This window comes from Chaetodon trifascialis, chromosome 1 (assembly GCF_039877785.1).
Source record: "Chaetodon trifascialis isolate fChaTrf1 chromosome 1, fChaTrf1.hap1, whole genome shotgun sequence".
NCBI lineage: Eukaryota > Metazoa > Chordata > Actinopteri > Chaetodontiformes > Chaetodontidae > Chaetodon > Chaetodon trifascialis.
Window position 1 is genome coordinate 29875449 of NC_092056.1, and position 15511 is coordinate 29890959.

Below are 15511 nucleotides of genomic sequence, written 5' to 3' on the forward strand. Positions count from 1 at the left end.
GTATAGAGCAATAAAGAGGAGGTGATCATCGTATCTCAGTATAACAACTGGAAGCAGAGGGACATTAGTTTGTAGTTAGTACAGATTAAAAATGACCTTTTGATGGGTTCGTAGGTGTATTTTTGAACATTGGGCTATGCCAGCTGTTTCGCCCTGGTTTTAGTTTTTATGCGAGGAGGTTACTCAGCGTTGTTGTTTTAGCATGTTGATACTATGTATTTATTGATATTAATGACTTTGCTGTGTCCGCAGGGAGTTTGCCAAGACCATTCAGCGCCCATTCACAGTACGCTACAATCCTTACACCCAGAGTGTGGACATCCTGAAGGACACCAGCAGTATCAATAACATGGTGAAAGACATCCGGCATGAGCTGGATATTGTAGAAGACGCCTTGAACCGACTCAATGCCTGAGAGTCTGAGGGGGCTGTCAGGAGGGTCAGTAGAGGCGAGCCGGAGTTGGAAAGGTTTGGGTAAGGATTAGTTGGTTGGATAGCCTGGGTATAAAAGGGTGGGAATGTCTGAGGTTGGATAGGGATTGGCAGTGGGGAAGGTTTCAGGCAAATAAGAATACTGACCTGAATAAAGATGGTGGTTAGACTGAGCTGTTGTAATCATACAGTACTTAGTGCCTCCGTTATGTGACAGGTCTGTCAGAGCTACGTACAGCTGCAGAGGGCACTTGGCCTCACGCTTGATGTGGCGAGAAAGTTGGGACATGATTTGGATGAAGCTGTGCTGAGAGTTTACTGAAGTCACCAATCGACATAATTACCGCAATTATGACCGTAAACTCCAGATTTTCTGAAAAAGCCAGTATATTTGACTTGGAGCTTAATACAGAACTACCTGAAATCCAAATCAACTCCAGTGGGTTAAATGGACACAGTCCCATGCCAAATGTCAGTGCAAATTATTGTATTATTAATACACCAACAAACTGTCTTGAGTTATCCCGTGATGTCGTAAACATGGGGATCTCCCAGTTCTCCCATCCATTCTATGTGGCACACGTACCCAGTCACCACAGAAAGTGACAGAGCCAAATTCATTTTCATGTCCTCACAAAACTTGATAAAGACAGGACATGCTTCCAGGTCATGCAAAGGAAAAGGAAAGCTCTATTATTTCTATACAGAATAAATGATGGGATACAGCTAATATGATTGCATCCTATTTTTTGGAGTCGCAGCTTCTCTGTTTCTCTGTTTCCTCCCTCTGTTGCAGTTAGTTTGGAATCGATCAACAGCGCATTACATTTATGTGTCAAACACACAAGTTGAAAAGCAGCACACAAACTCTGCAAGCAAATCTACAAACAGCAAAAGAATTTTTTTGGTCAGAAATGTCACTGTGTGAAAAGGGAGACGTACATGCCCACCTTGTTCTAAGAAAAGGTCAAATCAGGCAAAGTAAAGGAATACTTCTGTGCTGGTGCATCATGGTTATGTCAGGCCTTTAAGTTCACAAGATCTTTTCAACCAAGACCACCTTCAGAGGTGTGATGACCCCTACTCCTGCTGCTGCTGCTGCTGCTGCTGCTGCTGCTGCTGCTGCTGCTGCCCACTTCACAAAGGTGTTCATCACAACAATGCAAGCATTGGTTTAGTCTGCAGCGGCAGTGAACACTTGTCCTGTGTCATGAATCATGACTTTTTTTTGTCTTGACATGTGGCCTGAGACCAGATCATGTTGGGTGGTCTTACCACCAAAAGCTGGGCTGTAGCCTGGGAACAATCATAAAAGTAGTGTGATAGTGATTGACTTCTCCTGTCACATATGACTGTAAGTCATATTACATGTGCAGTAATAATGTCTTGGCTACATGAGAAACTCACTATTGTTGTTATTTATGTTAATTAATATGACTGATTTTTAATAACTGTACGATAAAGTTCAAACTTTGTTGCCATAACTTGAATATGAATGCTGCCAGTTCACAGTGTTATGGTGGATAGAAACAAACAGAGTTCTTGAAGTTAATTGTTTATGCAAACTGTATGCAAAAAAAAGCCTGAAGCCTTTATGACCTGCTGATTGTTTGATAGTTTTTGAAGTCTTTTAGCATGAAGATTTTTCTTACTAGGTTTTGAACCCTGTCCACTTTGATCAGTCAAAACCAGATTTCACCTCATGACTGACACACGACCATAGATCATGTCATCATAATTGAAAAAAAATAAATTAATAAAAGTGCTATCAATTATTAGATCAGAGATCAGAGATAACATTTGAAGATCTCCACCCAATCTGGTGACAGTAGCCTAAATCGGTTTTGATGTATGAGAGTTTAGGTGAAATGGACCATATCAACACAGCACACATTTTTAAAAATGTGTAACTACAGAAAGACAGAACAGAGTCTCAAAATAGAAATGATAACATTTGTACAGCTCAGTCCAGTCCTTTCATGTGTGAAATGTGCTTAAGATTGGATCAGATTGGATCAAGATGTCTCCAGATGGAAGAAGCAGGTCACTAAAACCAGATTTGCATTCTGTTAAATTAGTTAACCTGGTGTCTTGGCCTGATTGATCATATTGATTACATTGTCTCCAAGATGGGAAAGGGCATTGCTATTTCAAGGGAATGTTCTGCATTATGTTCCATCTTCTGTTGTGATTTATGCTGTTAGGCCACTTGTTCTGCCACACTTGGAGTGCTGCCCAGTCATCTGGTCAGGTGCTGCTGAAGATATCTAAAGAAGAACCTACAAACTGTACAGAGCAGAGCTGCCAGATTAGCTCTTCATTGTTCTCTCCATTCCAAAGTGTGTGATATGCACAAAAAAGTGTCTTGGCTGGAGAATCAAGTCCTCTGTTATTCATGCAGACTGTCGGGTGGAATGGTACACCAGCACACACTGGTTTTGTCATATGAGGCATGTGGGGGCTGATTATCTGGTAGCACCAACTCCACGAGCACACTGCAGGATGGGACCTGTCCTTTATGGAGGCTCTTCTGCCTGGAATATGCTCTCTGACAACATCAGACATGTTAACAACAGATCAGATTTTTCTTTCTTTCTTTCTGTTTTTGCTTCCTTTTTGATGCCATGTGATAATGGGGCAATTTAGTTTCACTCTAGGTTGCTACAGGTTGTAGTTTCTTGTGTGAAGTTTCTTGTTTTCTGATCTTTGTATTTGGCTTTTTTGTTGATACTCTGTGACTATTGTTCTTGTTTTGTAGATTAGCAACCACTTTGTGGGAGCTTATGGGGACCCCAGTAAAAAATAAACAATTACCATTTGTCAAGTGTACCATTACTTTAAAATGATGGTGGTTAAATTATGTGACATACATGATCCTGTTTCCCCTTCATCACTCACCAGTTTACATGTTTAAATGTCTTTATTGAGATAAGACAGACAAAGCTTGTCCTCTTCAACCTGACAGTAAGAAATTACCTCATTTAATACTCACTTCTTCTAGCAAAACTGACGTAGAACAGTAGATAATATGAATTTCTTCTTAGCACCTGTTTAATAACACTGTCCTTTGTGGTCTATGGGGATCACTTCAAAACCATCAGTTCAAATGAATGTACCAAGCACCAATATGCACCAATTGTGTTCCATGATTTTCCTCACAAGACAGGAGAAGAAATTTTAAGTAAATCACAAAAATGGACTGTAACTCAGAAAACTAAACCGAAAATCAAATGAAGTCCTGAAGTACAGAAAGAAAGAAAGAAAGAAAGAAAGAAAGAAAGAAAGAAAGAAAGAAAGAAAGAAAGAAAGAACTCATTTAAAAAGAGAAACTGAAATAGCTAAGACTAAGTCATAGTTTTGTTCCCAGCCAGTAAGCATGTGGATTTCCACATGTGATGTGACAGGCTTCTCTCTGGGCCATCAGATCATTTTTTACCCTGATACCCTGAGTCCTACTCAGCCATGCAGCTTGTGTCATCACAATGGAAATAATTTTAAAGTCAAATCTTAAAACAGGAAAGAAATGAGCCAGCTAACAGACAGTAAACTGAGTCACTGTTCAAGGGTAATTTTATTTTGGTCTTTCCAGTGTAATAAGATGACTTTCTCTGGTCATGCTAATGGTTGTTCATAGGGTGTTGAAATGCTGAGATCTAGAATGTAGGAGAGCTGTTTAATGATCCCCAGCCAACAAAAACTAAATGGATGTGCAGCGTTAAAACAATAGAAGTTGTCTGAGGGATTATTTGGGCATGGCCTGCATTTATCTGATTCTGTGTATCCCACAAGCTGTAGTTTGTCTGCCATTAAATTAATTGTATATAAGATCTCATACAGAATTTGTGATTTTTGCTGTTGCTTGATATGAAAAAATGTAAAGAAATGCTGTTCGAATTGTTGTCCAGATAGTCTGTTGTCCATTTGTTAGTCTGTATTACAATGGACGAATTTACCTCGAACATGCATCTGTATGTGAGACAGAAATTTTCTGGAATTCAGAAGTTGTAATTTCTAACTGTGTGCCTTTACTATTATTAGCACAGTGCTTGTATGTGCAGATGCAAATTCATCAAAAGTTTCTGCAGCTGTTAAAACCCACTGACACCTAAACCAGCTGTGATCTGCTGCATGTGGAGGAGGTGAGACATGCCATCTATAAATTCTATGCTTGCATTAACAGCTCTATGGACATGAAGGACAAGCTTTGAACGAACTATCATTTCTAAGCCCTGGTTTTTGAAAAATTTCAGGCATAGCTGAACTGTGATCTGAGAACTAATAATCTTAAAAAGATCATGCTGACCATTCTGGATTTCTGCAGCGGCTCCCCTGCTGGAATTAACATGGAGCGTGCTAACCAGTCTGCTAACCTCCTGCCAGCTAGCCACCAGCCTGCTAGCCACTTACCAGCTCCAGTACCAGTAGTCCGCTTGACTTTGCTCTAGAGTCAAACAGCCTCCAGACTGCTAGCCTCCAGCCAGATGAGCAACCGTGAGCATGGAACCAGCCAGTTCCTGGCTGATCCTGCTCCGACGCCACCTTCTGGGAAACTCTCCAGATGGGAGCGTGCCTCCTATTGATGTTGTGCCTCTAAGTTGTCCAGCTCCTTGTCCTCAGTGCTGCCCAGCTCATCGTCTTCACTGCTGCCAAGTGCTGTTCAGTTCCTGCTGCCCAGCAACGTGGCAGATCCGCTACTGGTACTTTCGACACCTGCTCCTGGTTCCCTATCAGCAGTCTGGCCATTACCAGCTTCTGGTTCCCTGTTTGTGGTCCAGCTTCACCTGCTCCTTTGCTGCAGCAGCCTGCTGAGCTGTAACAGTCACTGGTTCTTGTGATGCAGTTGTCCCCAGTTCTGGCTGAGCTGCAGCAAACCCTGGTTCCTGGCTGTCTGTCCTGGCTTCCTTTGGAGGGTTTCCACCTTCACATTCGGCCTCCTACTTGGTCTCCACAGAGTTTCTGACTTCACTGCCGACCTCCTGCCTTGCCCTCACAGAGGCCACACCTTTACTGCTGGGCTCACTTGTGCATTGCATCACCAGCATCTGTGAATTCATCCAGACCTGCTCCCTTCTTTGGCTCTGTCCCCTGGTCACCCATCTGTCTGCCTCCTGGCTGCCCTTTGGAGCAACACTGCCATCATTTATCTCTGTTTTCATTTTTATTTTATCTGGTCAGAGAGACGCTTTAAAATAGCTGCAGATTCAAGAACAATGTGAACATGCACAGCAGCGGCTGGCCCGCTGCAGACCTCTCCACAGTGTTTTATGTTGAAGGCGCACACAGGAAGTCCGCCGTGCTGCTGGCCCCGGATTACTGATGGCGTGCTCTCACCATGAGGGAGGAGGGAGGAGGGAGGGAGGGAGGAGGAGTTGGGTGTTGCCTCAGTCTCCGAGCTGAAGTCAGGATTCCCCGTTGAGTCGAGGTTCAGTCCATTACTCGCCGCTGTCGCTGGCTCGTCCTCTCAACTCTGCGCCGAACACATCCGTCTGACGTATCACCATGGGAGTCGAAGGCTGCACCAAATGCATCAAGTACATGCTCTTCTTCTTCAACTTCATCTTCTGGGTAAGGAGCCGTGTTTGTTCCACGCTGCGTGTTCACTTCGGTGCGTGGTGCCGCCTCCTCTGTCGGTCGCTGCTTTGGTTTGTTTTGTTCAGCCATCCTGTGATGAATGAACGCTGCTGCCTCAGTCCGTCACATCCACCGTACATATCACATTTGCTGCTTTTAATGTTAATGTCCTACTTTCGTAATAACCGTGTGTCAGCTATTCCGCCACTAGGGGTGACGAGGCTGTGGCGGATTCAGGGGAACATTAACCAGATCGGTTGATGGAAAGGCGCGCGTGCTTAACGTTCATTTACGTAACTACAGCACACATTCACGCGCCAGGCAATTATTCGAGTTTTCCACAGCAAAGCAACGTGCCGGAGTCACCTCAGGTGTGAAGGCAGCAGAAAAGGAGAAAGGGGCGCCTTTAGCCGCACAGTGCCGAGCCCACTCGATGGTTTAGTTTATCAGGACTTAAACCACACGGTTGAACTGTGTGGGAAAGTTGGAGGTCACTGACAGAAGCGAACGACGTGAAGTGTGCTGAGAAGTCCGAGCTGTCGGCGGCATTGGAGACTGGCTTGCTGGGGCTTGGATAATGGCTTTGTTTGGATTACATCCTCCGCCCAGTTTGTGTGTGTGTGTGTGTGTGTGTGTGTGTGTGGAGGGGGGACCCATGGTGGTTTCCATTTGGTGAGTCAAGGCCCAGTGTTGGGTGATGGATCATGGAAACATTTATGGGTGTTTAGTTTTTACTCTCCTTGTGCAAGAGCTGTTGCATAGTTTGTTCTCTGGAAGCTCTTGCGCTGTTCTCCCACTGACTTTGGTATTTGTCTTTCTTGGTTGTTGAAAATGCGCCTTTTCTAGCCTGAATCAAAAAGTGGGACTATATTTTGTGTGGAGATGAGGAAGAACTGGTGGAAAACAGAGAAGAAAACACGCGTAAGCCAGAATTCAGGCTACGTCCACTTGAAGAAGTTTCCTTTTTAAAACACAGACCTTTAGCTATGTCACGTTCACACGAATCATCCACACTACATGTTTTCAAACTCACACAGAATGCGACACTCAAACAAGTCTGCCGGGCCAGTAGGTGGCAGTAAGCTCTACATCAACTATCAAATACCAGAGAAGAACATTCTGAGCGTTCAGTGATTTTATTTTCCTTTAGGGGTAGTATTTAAAAACACAAATAACATTAGCTAATTATTTATTTGTTTCTAGTTATTTAATACCTTTCCGGCACATAGCCTAGCACCTCTAACCCAGCGTGAACCAACCAGCAGTCCACCATTGTTGTAGTTTTAGACATCTGCTCACTACATCAAGCAACAATGGGCATGCATGAAGTGCAATGATGACATCGTCATTTCTCTCCTTTTATACGTACGCACAGACACACAGTAAATCTTCCTTGTAGTGACCTAAAACGGCATTTGCTTGTGAAGGAGACGCTGAAACAGAGAGGACAATGTTTGTTTTGTAAAATGTCTTTGCATGTGACCTGCGACTGAGAACTCCAGGACTGTGTTTTAGTCTGGACAGGTGGAAACAGACACATACATTTACTTCTGACTGGGTCTTATCAGTCATGACGTGTTCTTCTCTGACACATCCCATCCTTCATCATGTCCTGTCAGAATCAGAAATTTCTAATTCAGAAATTAGAAAAGAAAGAAAATATATATATATATATATTTATATATAAAGTAAATATAAAAAACAAAATATTAATACTGAGAATATATATATGTAACAAAATATATTTACTGGGGCCACTGCACTGAATGCTCCGCATGATGGACAAGAGTCAAGAGAGTTTCCATTAACTGGCAATTAGCTTTTTCTTCTTTTTATTTTTATTTTTTTTCGTTTGTGGAAAAATCCGACATGTTTTTCACTCCAGTCATAATGTCTATAATTGTTCTGTTTGTTCTGGATCTACACGCTGTTCCTCTGATGTCCGCCCTCTCTCTTGCTCCTCTCCCAATTTGGCGAATTAAGGGTTTATGTTGACCAAACCAGAGTTGGGGCTGATTGTCAGAAGGACAAACCAAGAAGGTTTGGGTGAGTTTGAATGTTTTACGATGCTAAAATGTTTTGCGTTAATGGAGTCTGGTGGCTTTGGTGAGAGCCATATGGCGTCTGTTTGTGGTTCAACAATAAGGATCTTACTCTTTAACAAAGGTCTATCTCTGTATGGATTATTTCCATAATGTTGTCAGAGACTTATAACAATCTGAGCCTGTCAATGACAAAAACAGACACTTTTATTGGACGTACATTGACGGTGCGCAAACAAAGGGCACGGCTGCATCACGTTCGGCTGCAAAATTGTCTACAATTTATTATCTACACAGCGTAAAACCCACGGAAAGCGGAGCATTTTACCTGCCTGGTTTTGTTGACTTGTTCAGATTTTGCTGATTTGGTCATTTTTCCTTGATCCTTGATGTTTCTTGCCATGGGTTGCCATCTTGGTTTTGTCTGCTGAGCCATGCCCATTTCAAACCAGTTGGGAAAGCACAGGCAAAAACACATCCGGAAGTCTCTGTGGTGAAATAGCCAAAATTGTGAAAACAGTGTGTTCATGTAGTTCTAAGAAGCTGTTTGAAAAATGTGTTTTCTGATTGCTGTTTTTGTTGGACGGTGTTCTTTTTAATTGGCTGTGTTGAGATATTGGTGGGATTTGTAAAATGTGGAAAATGTTAGAGACGTCCCATGCTGATCCTCAGGATCAGTATAGGGGCTGATCTGGGCTTATTTTAACAGATTATTATTAGTTCCAATAAAGCTAATCACAGTCCGAGCCTTTTTTTACTGTGTTTCGTCCACCTGCTCCAGCATGCTTCTCCTTTACCAGAACAAGGAACTGAGGCTTAAATAATCATGAGGAAAAAAAGCATCGTACAAATCATCAACGTAGGCTAGCAGCTTCTCGTCTTGAGCCAGTGCTAACTGTCACTTTCGTCAGAGAAAAAACCAAACATCGCCTGTGGCGGGTCCAATCAGCCATTGCTAATTAATGCTGATTCTGTAAGTAACATGGTGACTGGCCAAGATTAAACATGTCTGGTCACAGTGCTCTCTGCAAGCTGGTGTCTCATCTTTTGTCATATTATGAGGGCTGCAATGTGCCAGATTCATGTTTAATCAACATTTACGTAAATATAAGTGAGGGTTTATTTTCGCTATCTGAAGAATATTTTCATGATTCATTGATGAATCGTGTAGTCCATAAAATGTCAAAAAAATGCTCATCACAATTACCCACAGCCCAAAGCGATGTCTTCAAATAGCTTCTTTTGTCCAACCAATGGTCCTAAACCCAAAGACCCTTCATTTACTGTCATGAATGACAAAGATTTGATTAGATTACATTTGAGAAGCTGGAACCAGCAAACATTTTACACAAAATATGGAATGAAATATGACTGAAACAGTTAATCGGTTATTAAAAAAAAAACTGTTGCAGATAATTTTTCTTCACTCATTGAGGAATTGCTAATCATTGCAGCTCTAATCAGTTTCAGTTCAGACTCTGTATCAGTAGATACCCAGTGTTTAAGGACTTGGATCAGGGCCATAAAACTAACAGCGCCACGTTGAAAAGGCTCCATTGTTGCAATTAGCTTTTCAGCTCTTTTCACATAGTACAATATGTGCATATATTTTGGAACGTAAGTGTTAGTAATATTCCTGAAAAGTGACTTTAATGTGATTGTTCCATTACAGCATCCCCCCAGCCCCTTTTTTCCTTATTACACATATTCCACTTTAGTCCTTTTAGTTTTATTGGCTGCTCTGAAGAGCTCTGTGAAAGGATCTGTCATATCGGACAAGTTCAGTCCGTCTCGCTTTGACTGCAATGGTCCATCATGGAGCAGCAGGCGGAGAAGGCTGGCTCTTTAAAAAGGAGACCTCCTGTTTCCATAAATCACACTGGACACTGAGAGGGTAAAAAGGCTACAGGGTTTTTTTTTTGGGGGGGGGGGGGGGGGGGGGGTGTCTGTGGTGGTATAAGAGTCTTATGGGAACTGCAGACAACACCCCCACCCCCTGCTACCCTTCCCCCCAGCATGCCCGGCATTCTACAACCCCCTGTACTCTGGGCAACAGGCAGAAATAGACAGACAAACTTGGGCTGTGCTGATCTCACACCAGATGATATTTGAAGCAGTTTTAGAATTTCACCCTCATGTATGTGTTGCACTTCCATCTTGTAAGTCATTTAGTATGAGCACTGAGTCAAACCTGCTATAACTGTGTCTTACAACACATTTAAACTTGATTCATGTTTTTATGAAGTTGTAGGTTTTGCTGAACAGACCTTGACATGCCTACACCAGTGGGTACTGGTTGGTCTGTGGTGACAGCAGGCTGTAGTAAACACGATGATGCTGGCCCAACGCTTGGACATTTTTCTTGGTGTGGAATGTGTGAAAACATTGGCTGAATGAGGAACAAATGGTTATATAATGTCTGAGGCATCTGAGGCCAAAGTTCTGGTGTATTCCGTAATTGTGGCATGTCCACTTGTTTCACTTTCGATTATGTGATTATTTAGGTCTGTTTCTTTTTTCTTTTTTTTTGCTTTGTCATGAATAGGTCACACTTTGTTCTGTTCTTGTTTTTTTTTATTGAATGGGCCAATCAGAGGTCAATTGACAGTGGATTTTTGAAAAGCGAATATGACAATGACAGTTTGCAGCATTAATCGGCCAACACCTCCCCTGCCCTCAGCATGGGTTGGAGTTTGTGGAGCCATTCTGTGAAATCAACTCTTCCCCAGGTCCACAAAGGTTTTGCCAAATTCTAATGACCCTGCTTGGTAGCAAAACAGAGACTGCATGCATTTGGCAGAGCAGCAGTTATCTTCAGTCTAATGCATTAATAATGGAATACTATAACCAACAACCTGAACGTGCTCATAATTTATGAATAAAGCTGTCATATATAAAATTCTGTCATTTAATTATCCCAGGTACACAGTGGTTACCTTCACTTCGTGTGTGGGGCCTCCATGCAAATCGCTCATGTATGTCCTTGCATGACTGTAAGCTGTACAGTCATCAGCCTCTATAAGTTCCACTGAGAACAATAGTTTATTAGACGTGTTATCATCGGCAATTAAATGGCCAGGTCAACCTCTACTTCCAGTGTCCCCCACATCTGATGGCTGCTGGTGTTTTCTGCTGATTTATCACCTCCCAACAACCCATCACAGTAGAAGTCTGGTGTGGGACCTTGGTCACTATTGGTGTTCGGCCCAGATTATCTGGCAATGTGAAAGGTTTACAGATCCAGTCTTAAACCTCAAAGTGCTTGCAGACTCAACAGGGCCGCCCTGGTAATATCAAAATATCAGTGCTTTCTGAGAAGGGCCACAGTCGCCAATGAGAGGGACAAATCTTCAAGAAGTGGATGAGAGGACACTTGAAATGGCAGCGCTAACCCACAACAAGCTACTGGACAGCTGAGGTGGAGGACAGGCGTGCCAATACGTGGCAAGAACATGACTGCCGAAAAACATGTCTTCCAAGACACATCATCAGCTGACAGTTTTGCCAAGCAACAGTGAACATGAATGGTGCCCTTGAGGCTAACGTTAGCATACTGCTGTTGACATATATTAAAAGTGACGGTTAAAACCTCAGTGAATCGTCTGCCAGTTGCTGCACTCTCACTCAACACTGGACCAGTTTCAAAAATTGCTGTCCTGATTAATCACTTCAGACACGACCTGGCTCCAATTTTTGCCCAACAGACCCTCTGCATGGAATCCATCTCAGTTTAGTAGGATAGCTTTGAAAACGCCAAATTACTTTCTTCAGTGAATTTTGTTTCTCTATACGATGAAGTCAAATATTGCTTCTCAGCAGACAGATCACAGGCAGGAACCTTCATATTCCCCACAGCTATAGTGAAGTTCAAACTGCATGCGAGTTTATATTATATTAGGTCCGTTGATTAAGATGAATCCTTTGCCTTAATTCTAATGAATTCTACCAACTAATGCACCAAAGTGGTCAGGCTTGATGGATACAAGATGGCGAGTTGAGTGACTCACCATTTTTGCATTTGCATCCATAACTTTATCTAAATGAGTCGGTACGAGGCTCCCGAAAAACAGATCAAACTGTCAAAATAGGCCACGCTGATAAAATATGGATCAAGATTCTGTCACTGCTTTGTCTCTTTCTCGCCTAAAATGTTTCCAGAAACATATTTTAGTCACTGTTTCACTATAATATGAGAAAGTTTGTGTTCATGTTATAATGGACAAGCTGAAACTAAGCACCGCCCAACTCGCACTACGTCACCCTCCAGCCTGAACATTCAGTGGTCCGCTGCGTTCGGATGCATCCTCGCCGGATTACATACAGCGAGGCCACCTAAGAAAACATAACCACATGGGTGGTGGGAGGGGGAGGCAGCGGAGGCAGCCAATCACACAGAGCCGCCCTCAGATCTACCAGGTTACACTAACAACCACCTGCAGAATGAGCAGAGAGACAGGTGAATCGCAGCACACACACACGGCCTGTGTCCTTTCATTCAGTTCTAGCAGCATAATACATCAGAGTTTTCTCATTCAGCTCAATCAGTATTGAACTTTCTTGACGACCAGTCGAGTTTTTGACTAGAAACAAGCGTACGAACGCCTTTTCATTTTTTCCAACAGAATATCTGACACGCGTCTTGCATCTGCTGATGTCTTGTAGTTCTGAGAGTTTTTTTATCTGTTCATTCAGCTTAGGCGCTGTGAAAGAACATCACTGATTTTAGGGATAACCCTGATAAAACCGTGATATTTACTATGTGTATCTACGTTTTGGAAATTTCTGGGATATTCTGTGTTTTCCGGTCAGTTCCGCGAGTCTGTGTTTTCTGCAGCGTGTAAAAATCATCAGGCGCTACTCTACTTAAAATTTTGATCTTTGTGGCTTCTCAGAAATAGTTCAAGATCTGTGGTAGATCCTTTTCTAAAAGCTGCCAGTCCCTCTGACTCAAACATCCCAGTTACCATAATTATGGCTCAAAGCATGTCTTATGGATTTGTGATTAACAAATGTAATACTTTCCCATAGAAACCACTGGCTGGTGGCTCTGTTTGTGAGTCACACCCGTGTCCCAGAGGCTGTAGCTAAACAAGGCTCAGCTAGTTGCAGCTGTGCTGCTCCGGCCTCGGTCACCTCTCAGACAAAGTAAAAAAAACATGGATTTCAACTATATTCTGTCGGGGTTCAGTGTCAGCTCATCATTTATACAAATGGTGTCAACTAAAGCCTCTCAAATCTCTTTTAATCAGGTTTAAGCTCCTTGCGTTTCAGTGACTCGTCTCAATCGTAATTCACGTGGTAAGGAGGTGGAGGAGGAGTTCACTTAGAGTCAGCAAGTCATTCTGTGGTGTTGTTGGTGTGTGTGTGTGTGTGTGTGTGTGTGTGTGTGTGTGTGTGTGTGTGTGTGTGTGTGTGTGTGTGTGTGTGTGTGTGTGTGTGTGTGTGTGTGTGTGTGTGTGTGTGTGTGTGTGTTGAATTTCGACAGTCTTGCCAGTTATGGTGTTGATCTGGTTGCTAGGCAGCAGCTGGCCTCAGCTCTGGAATGGACCTCACTAAAGGAGAAGGAGGATAAGGAGGGAGAAGGGGCGGCTGAGCCTGCTGGTTCAAAACTGTTCACATGAGCTAATGTAGCTGTTAGCTACTAAGTTAGCTCAGATATATTCTTTGGCCACGTTTGAATTCAGTATGACATTTCTAAAATGTCCAACCCCATGGGGAGTGGAAGGTGTCTGTTGTGTCCATCAGTGGTTTATTTCACTGCTGCCATGTGTGGTGGTGCTTGTTCCTGTGTGCCTGCTGAGGTATATGCTAGCTCTTGTTATATTTAGAATTTCTTTGTACTGGGCCAAACAAACGGGCTCAGGAAGGCTTAAGTCAATGTAAACCACCTCAAAGAACAATGCATTTCAGTGAGAAAAGTACACCGTATGTTTAGAGTTTCCCCCAGGAAATTGGTTAGAGGAGGAAGTAGGAGGAAAAACTGAACAAAGGTTCTCTCAGACTTGGGATGTCAGTCAGTCAGTCAGTCAGTCAGTCAGTCAGTCAGTTTGCTGTTTAATGGGGGTCATGTAGAGAGCCAGGCTAGCTGCCTTTGAATAATTTGACTTCAACTAATAGCTCAGCATTTTGGGAAATACATTTATTGACAGGGTTAGATGAAAAGCTACTTTAATGTTTGAGCTAGAGCCAGGGGCCAATTATCTTTGGAACAGCTAGTCTGGCTCAACCCAAAGTTTAAATATGCATAGCAGCACTTTTAAAGCTTTTTAAAAAGTTTCTTTGATTTGTACACAAACAGTAATGTAAAAATGAACCAACAGTTTATCCCCCCAGTATTTATGTGGAACATCTCTGCTGCCGGCTTGGGAGGAACTAGTTAAAGCACTTAACCCTCCCTAAAACATCAAGTTGTCTTTACATCACTGTTAATGTACAGATTGCAGATAAAGGTGCTGTTTTCATTATGTGAGTTCAAATGTGAGCCTTAGAGGTGTTGGTGGGCGGGCGTTTTAACATTGGTGAGAGCAGGTTAGCTACTTCCCCGTTCCAGTCTTAATGCTAAGCTAAGCTAACCACCTCCTCCAGTTCTCCTCTAACTCCATATACCTATCAGAAAGAAGTATATTTCACAAAATGTGGACACAAAGTGTTCACATTGCATCATTTTCTCTTCCTGTGCGTCCAACTCATTCTGCACAACTACAACACAGAGAGGCAAGCTGGAGCCCTGTTATGAGAATAACTGATGTTATCCACACGGCTGTGTGAGTCAGTGAATATTGAACCTCAAACTAACTTAGTTTAGCAGTAAAGTGTTATGTCTGATTACACATCCTTAAACTAATTTTAATTGAAAAGCCCATTTCCTTTTAACCTCGCTTCGATGTTGCATGAATTACCATAAAGGCCCGACAAGTTATTTTTGGCATCTGTTGTGCTGGATCTGACGTATCCTGACAGCTTCTAATCTTCAACAACAAGCTGTGGCATTGCCTCATTCATTAAATGTGTGGCATTTGCTGTATCAAATACCACCTCTGCTGTTTTTAGCCTAAATGCCACTCAGGTTTTATGTTGTAAAAAGCCAGCTGCTGGCAGTAGCTTATCTAACTTCCAGTCAGAAAGCATATATCCCAAAATGTGGTCCTGTGTGAAATGTAACCAGCAAAATGTAGTGCGATGTTCTGATTAGGACGAAATGTACTGAAGGAACTGTTTGTGTTGTATGTTGCAGCTTGCAGGAGGTGTAATCCTGGGTGTGGCCCTGTGGTTGAGGCATGACCCCAAGACCAGCAACCTGCTGGAGCTCGAGTTCGATGGAGCCCATGCCCCCAGCACCTTCTACATCAGTATGTATCTGTAACTGCTCTCCTTATTGTTACCATAAGGATTGTTGCCAGAATTTCGGAGTATGAGTTTACATTCAATATATGTTGGCATGTTATTTGCTGACTGTAACCAAACAC

At 42.7% G+C, this 15511-nt stretch overlaps 2 protein-coding genes across 2 annotated transcripts in view; both read left to right on the plus strand.

Annotated features, from left to right (window-relative positions):
- LOC139332555 (tryptophan 5-hydroxylase 1-like) overlaps nucleotides 1-1168 on the plus strand; it is a 9534-nt gene extending 8366 nt beyond the window's left edge. Inside the window, exon 11 of the mRNA XM_070964584.1 lies at nucleotides 253-1168. Coding sequence (XP_070820685.1) covers nucleotides 253-415 — 163 coding nt within the window. The 3' untranslated portion in view covers nucleotides 416-1168. The remainder of the gene's footprint in view (nucleotides 1-252) is intronic.
- Nucleotides 1169-5787: 4619 nt separating this feature from the next.
- LOC139332562 (CD81 protein-like) overlaps nucleotides 5788-15511 on the plus strand; it is a 29326-nt gene continuing 19602 nt past the window's right edge. Inside the window, exons 1-2 of the mRNA XM_070964596.1 lie at nucleotides 5788-5997; nucleotides 15280-15394. Coding sequence (XP_070820697.1) covers nucleotides 5932-5997; nucleotides 15280-15394 — 181 coding nt within the window. The 5' untranslated portion in view covers nucleotides 5788-5931. The remainder of the gene's footprint in view (nucleotides 5998-15279; nucleotides 15395-15511) is intronic.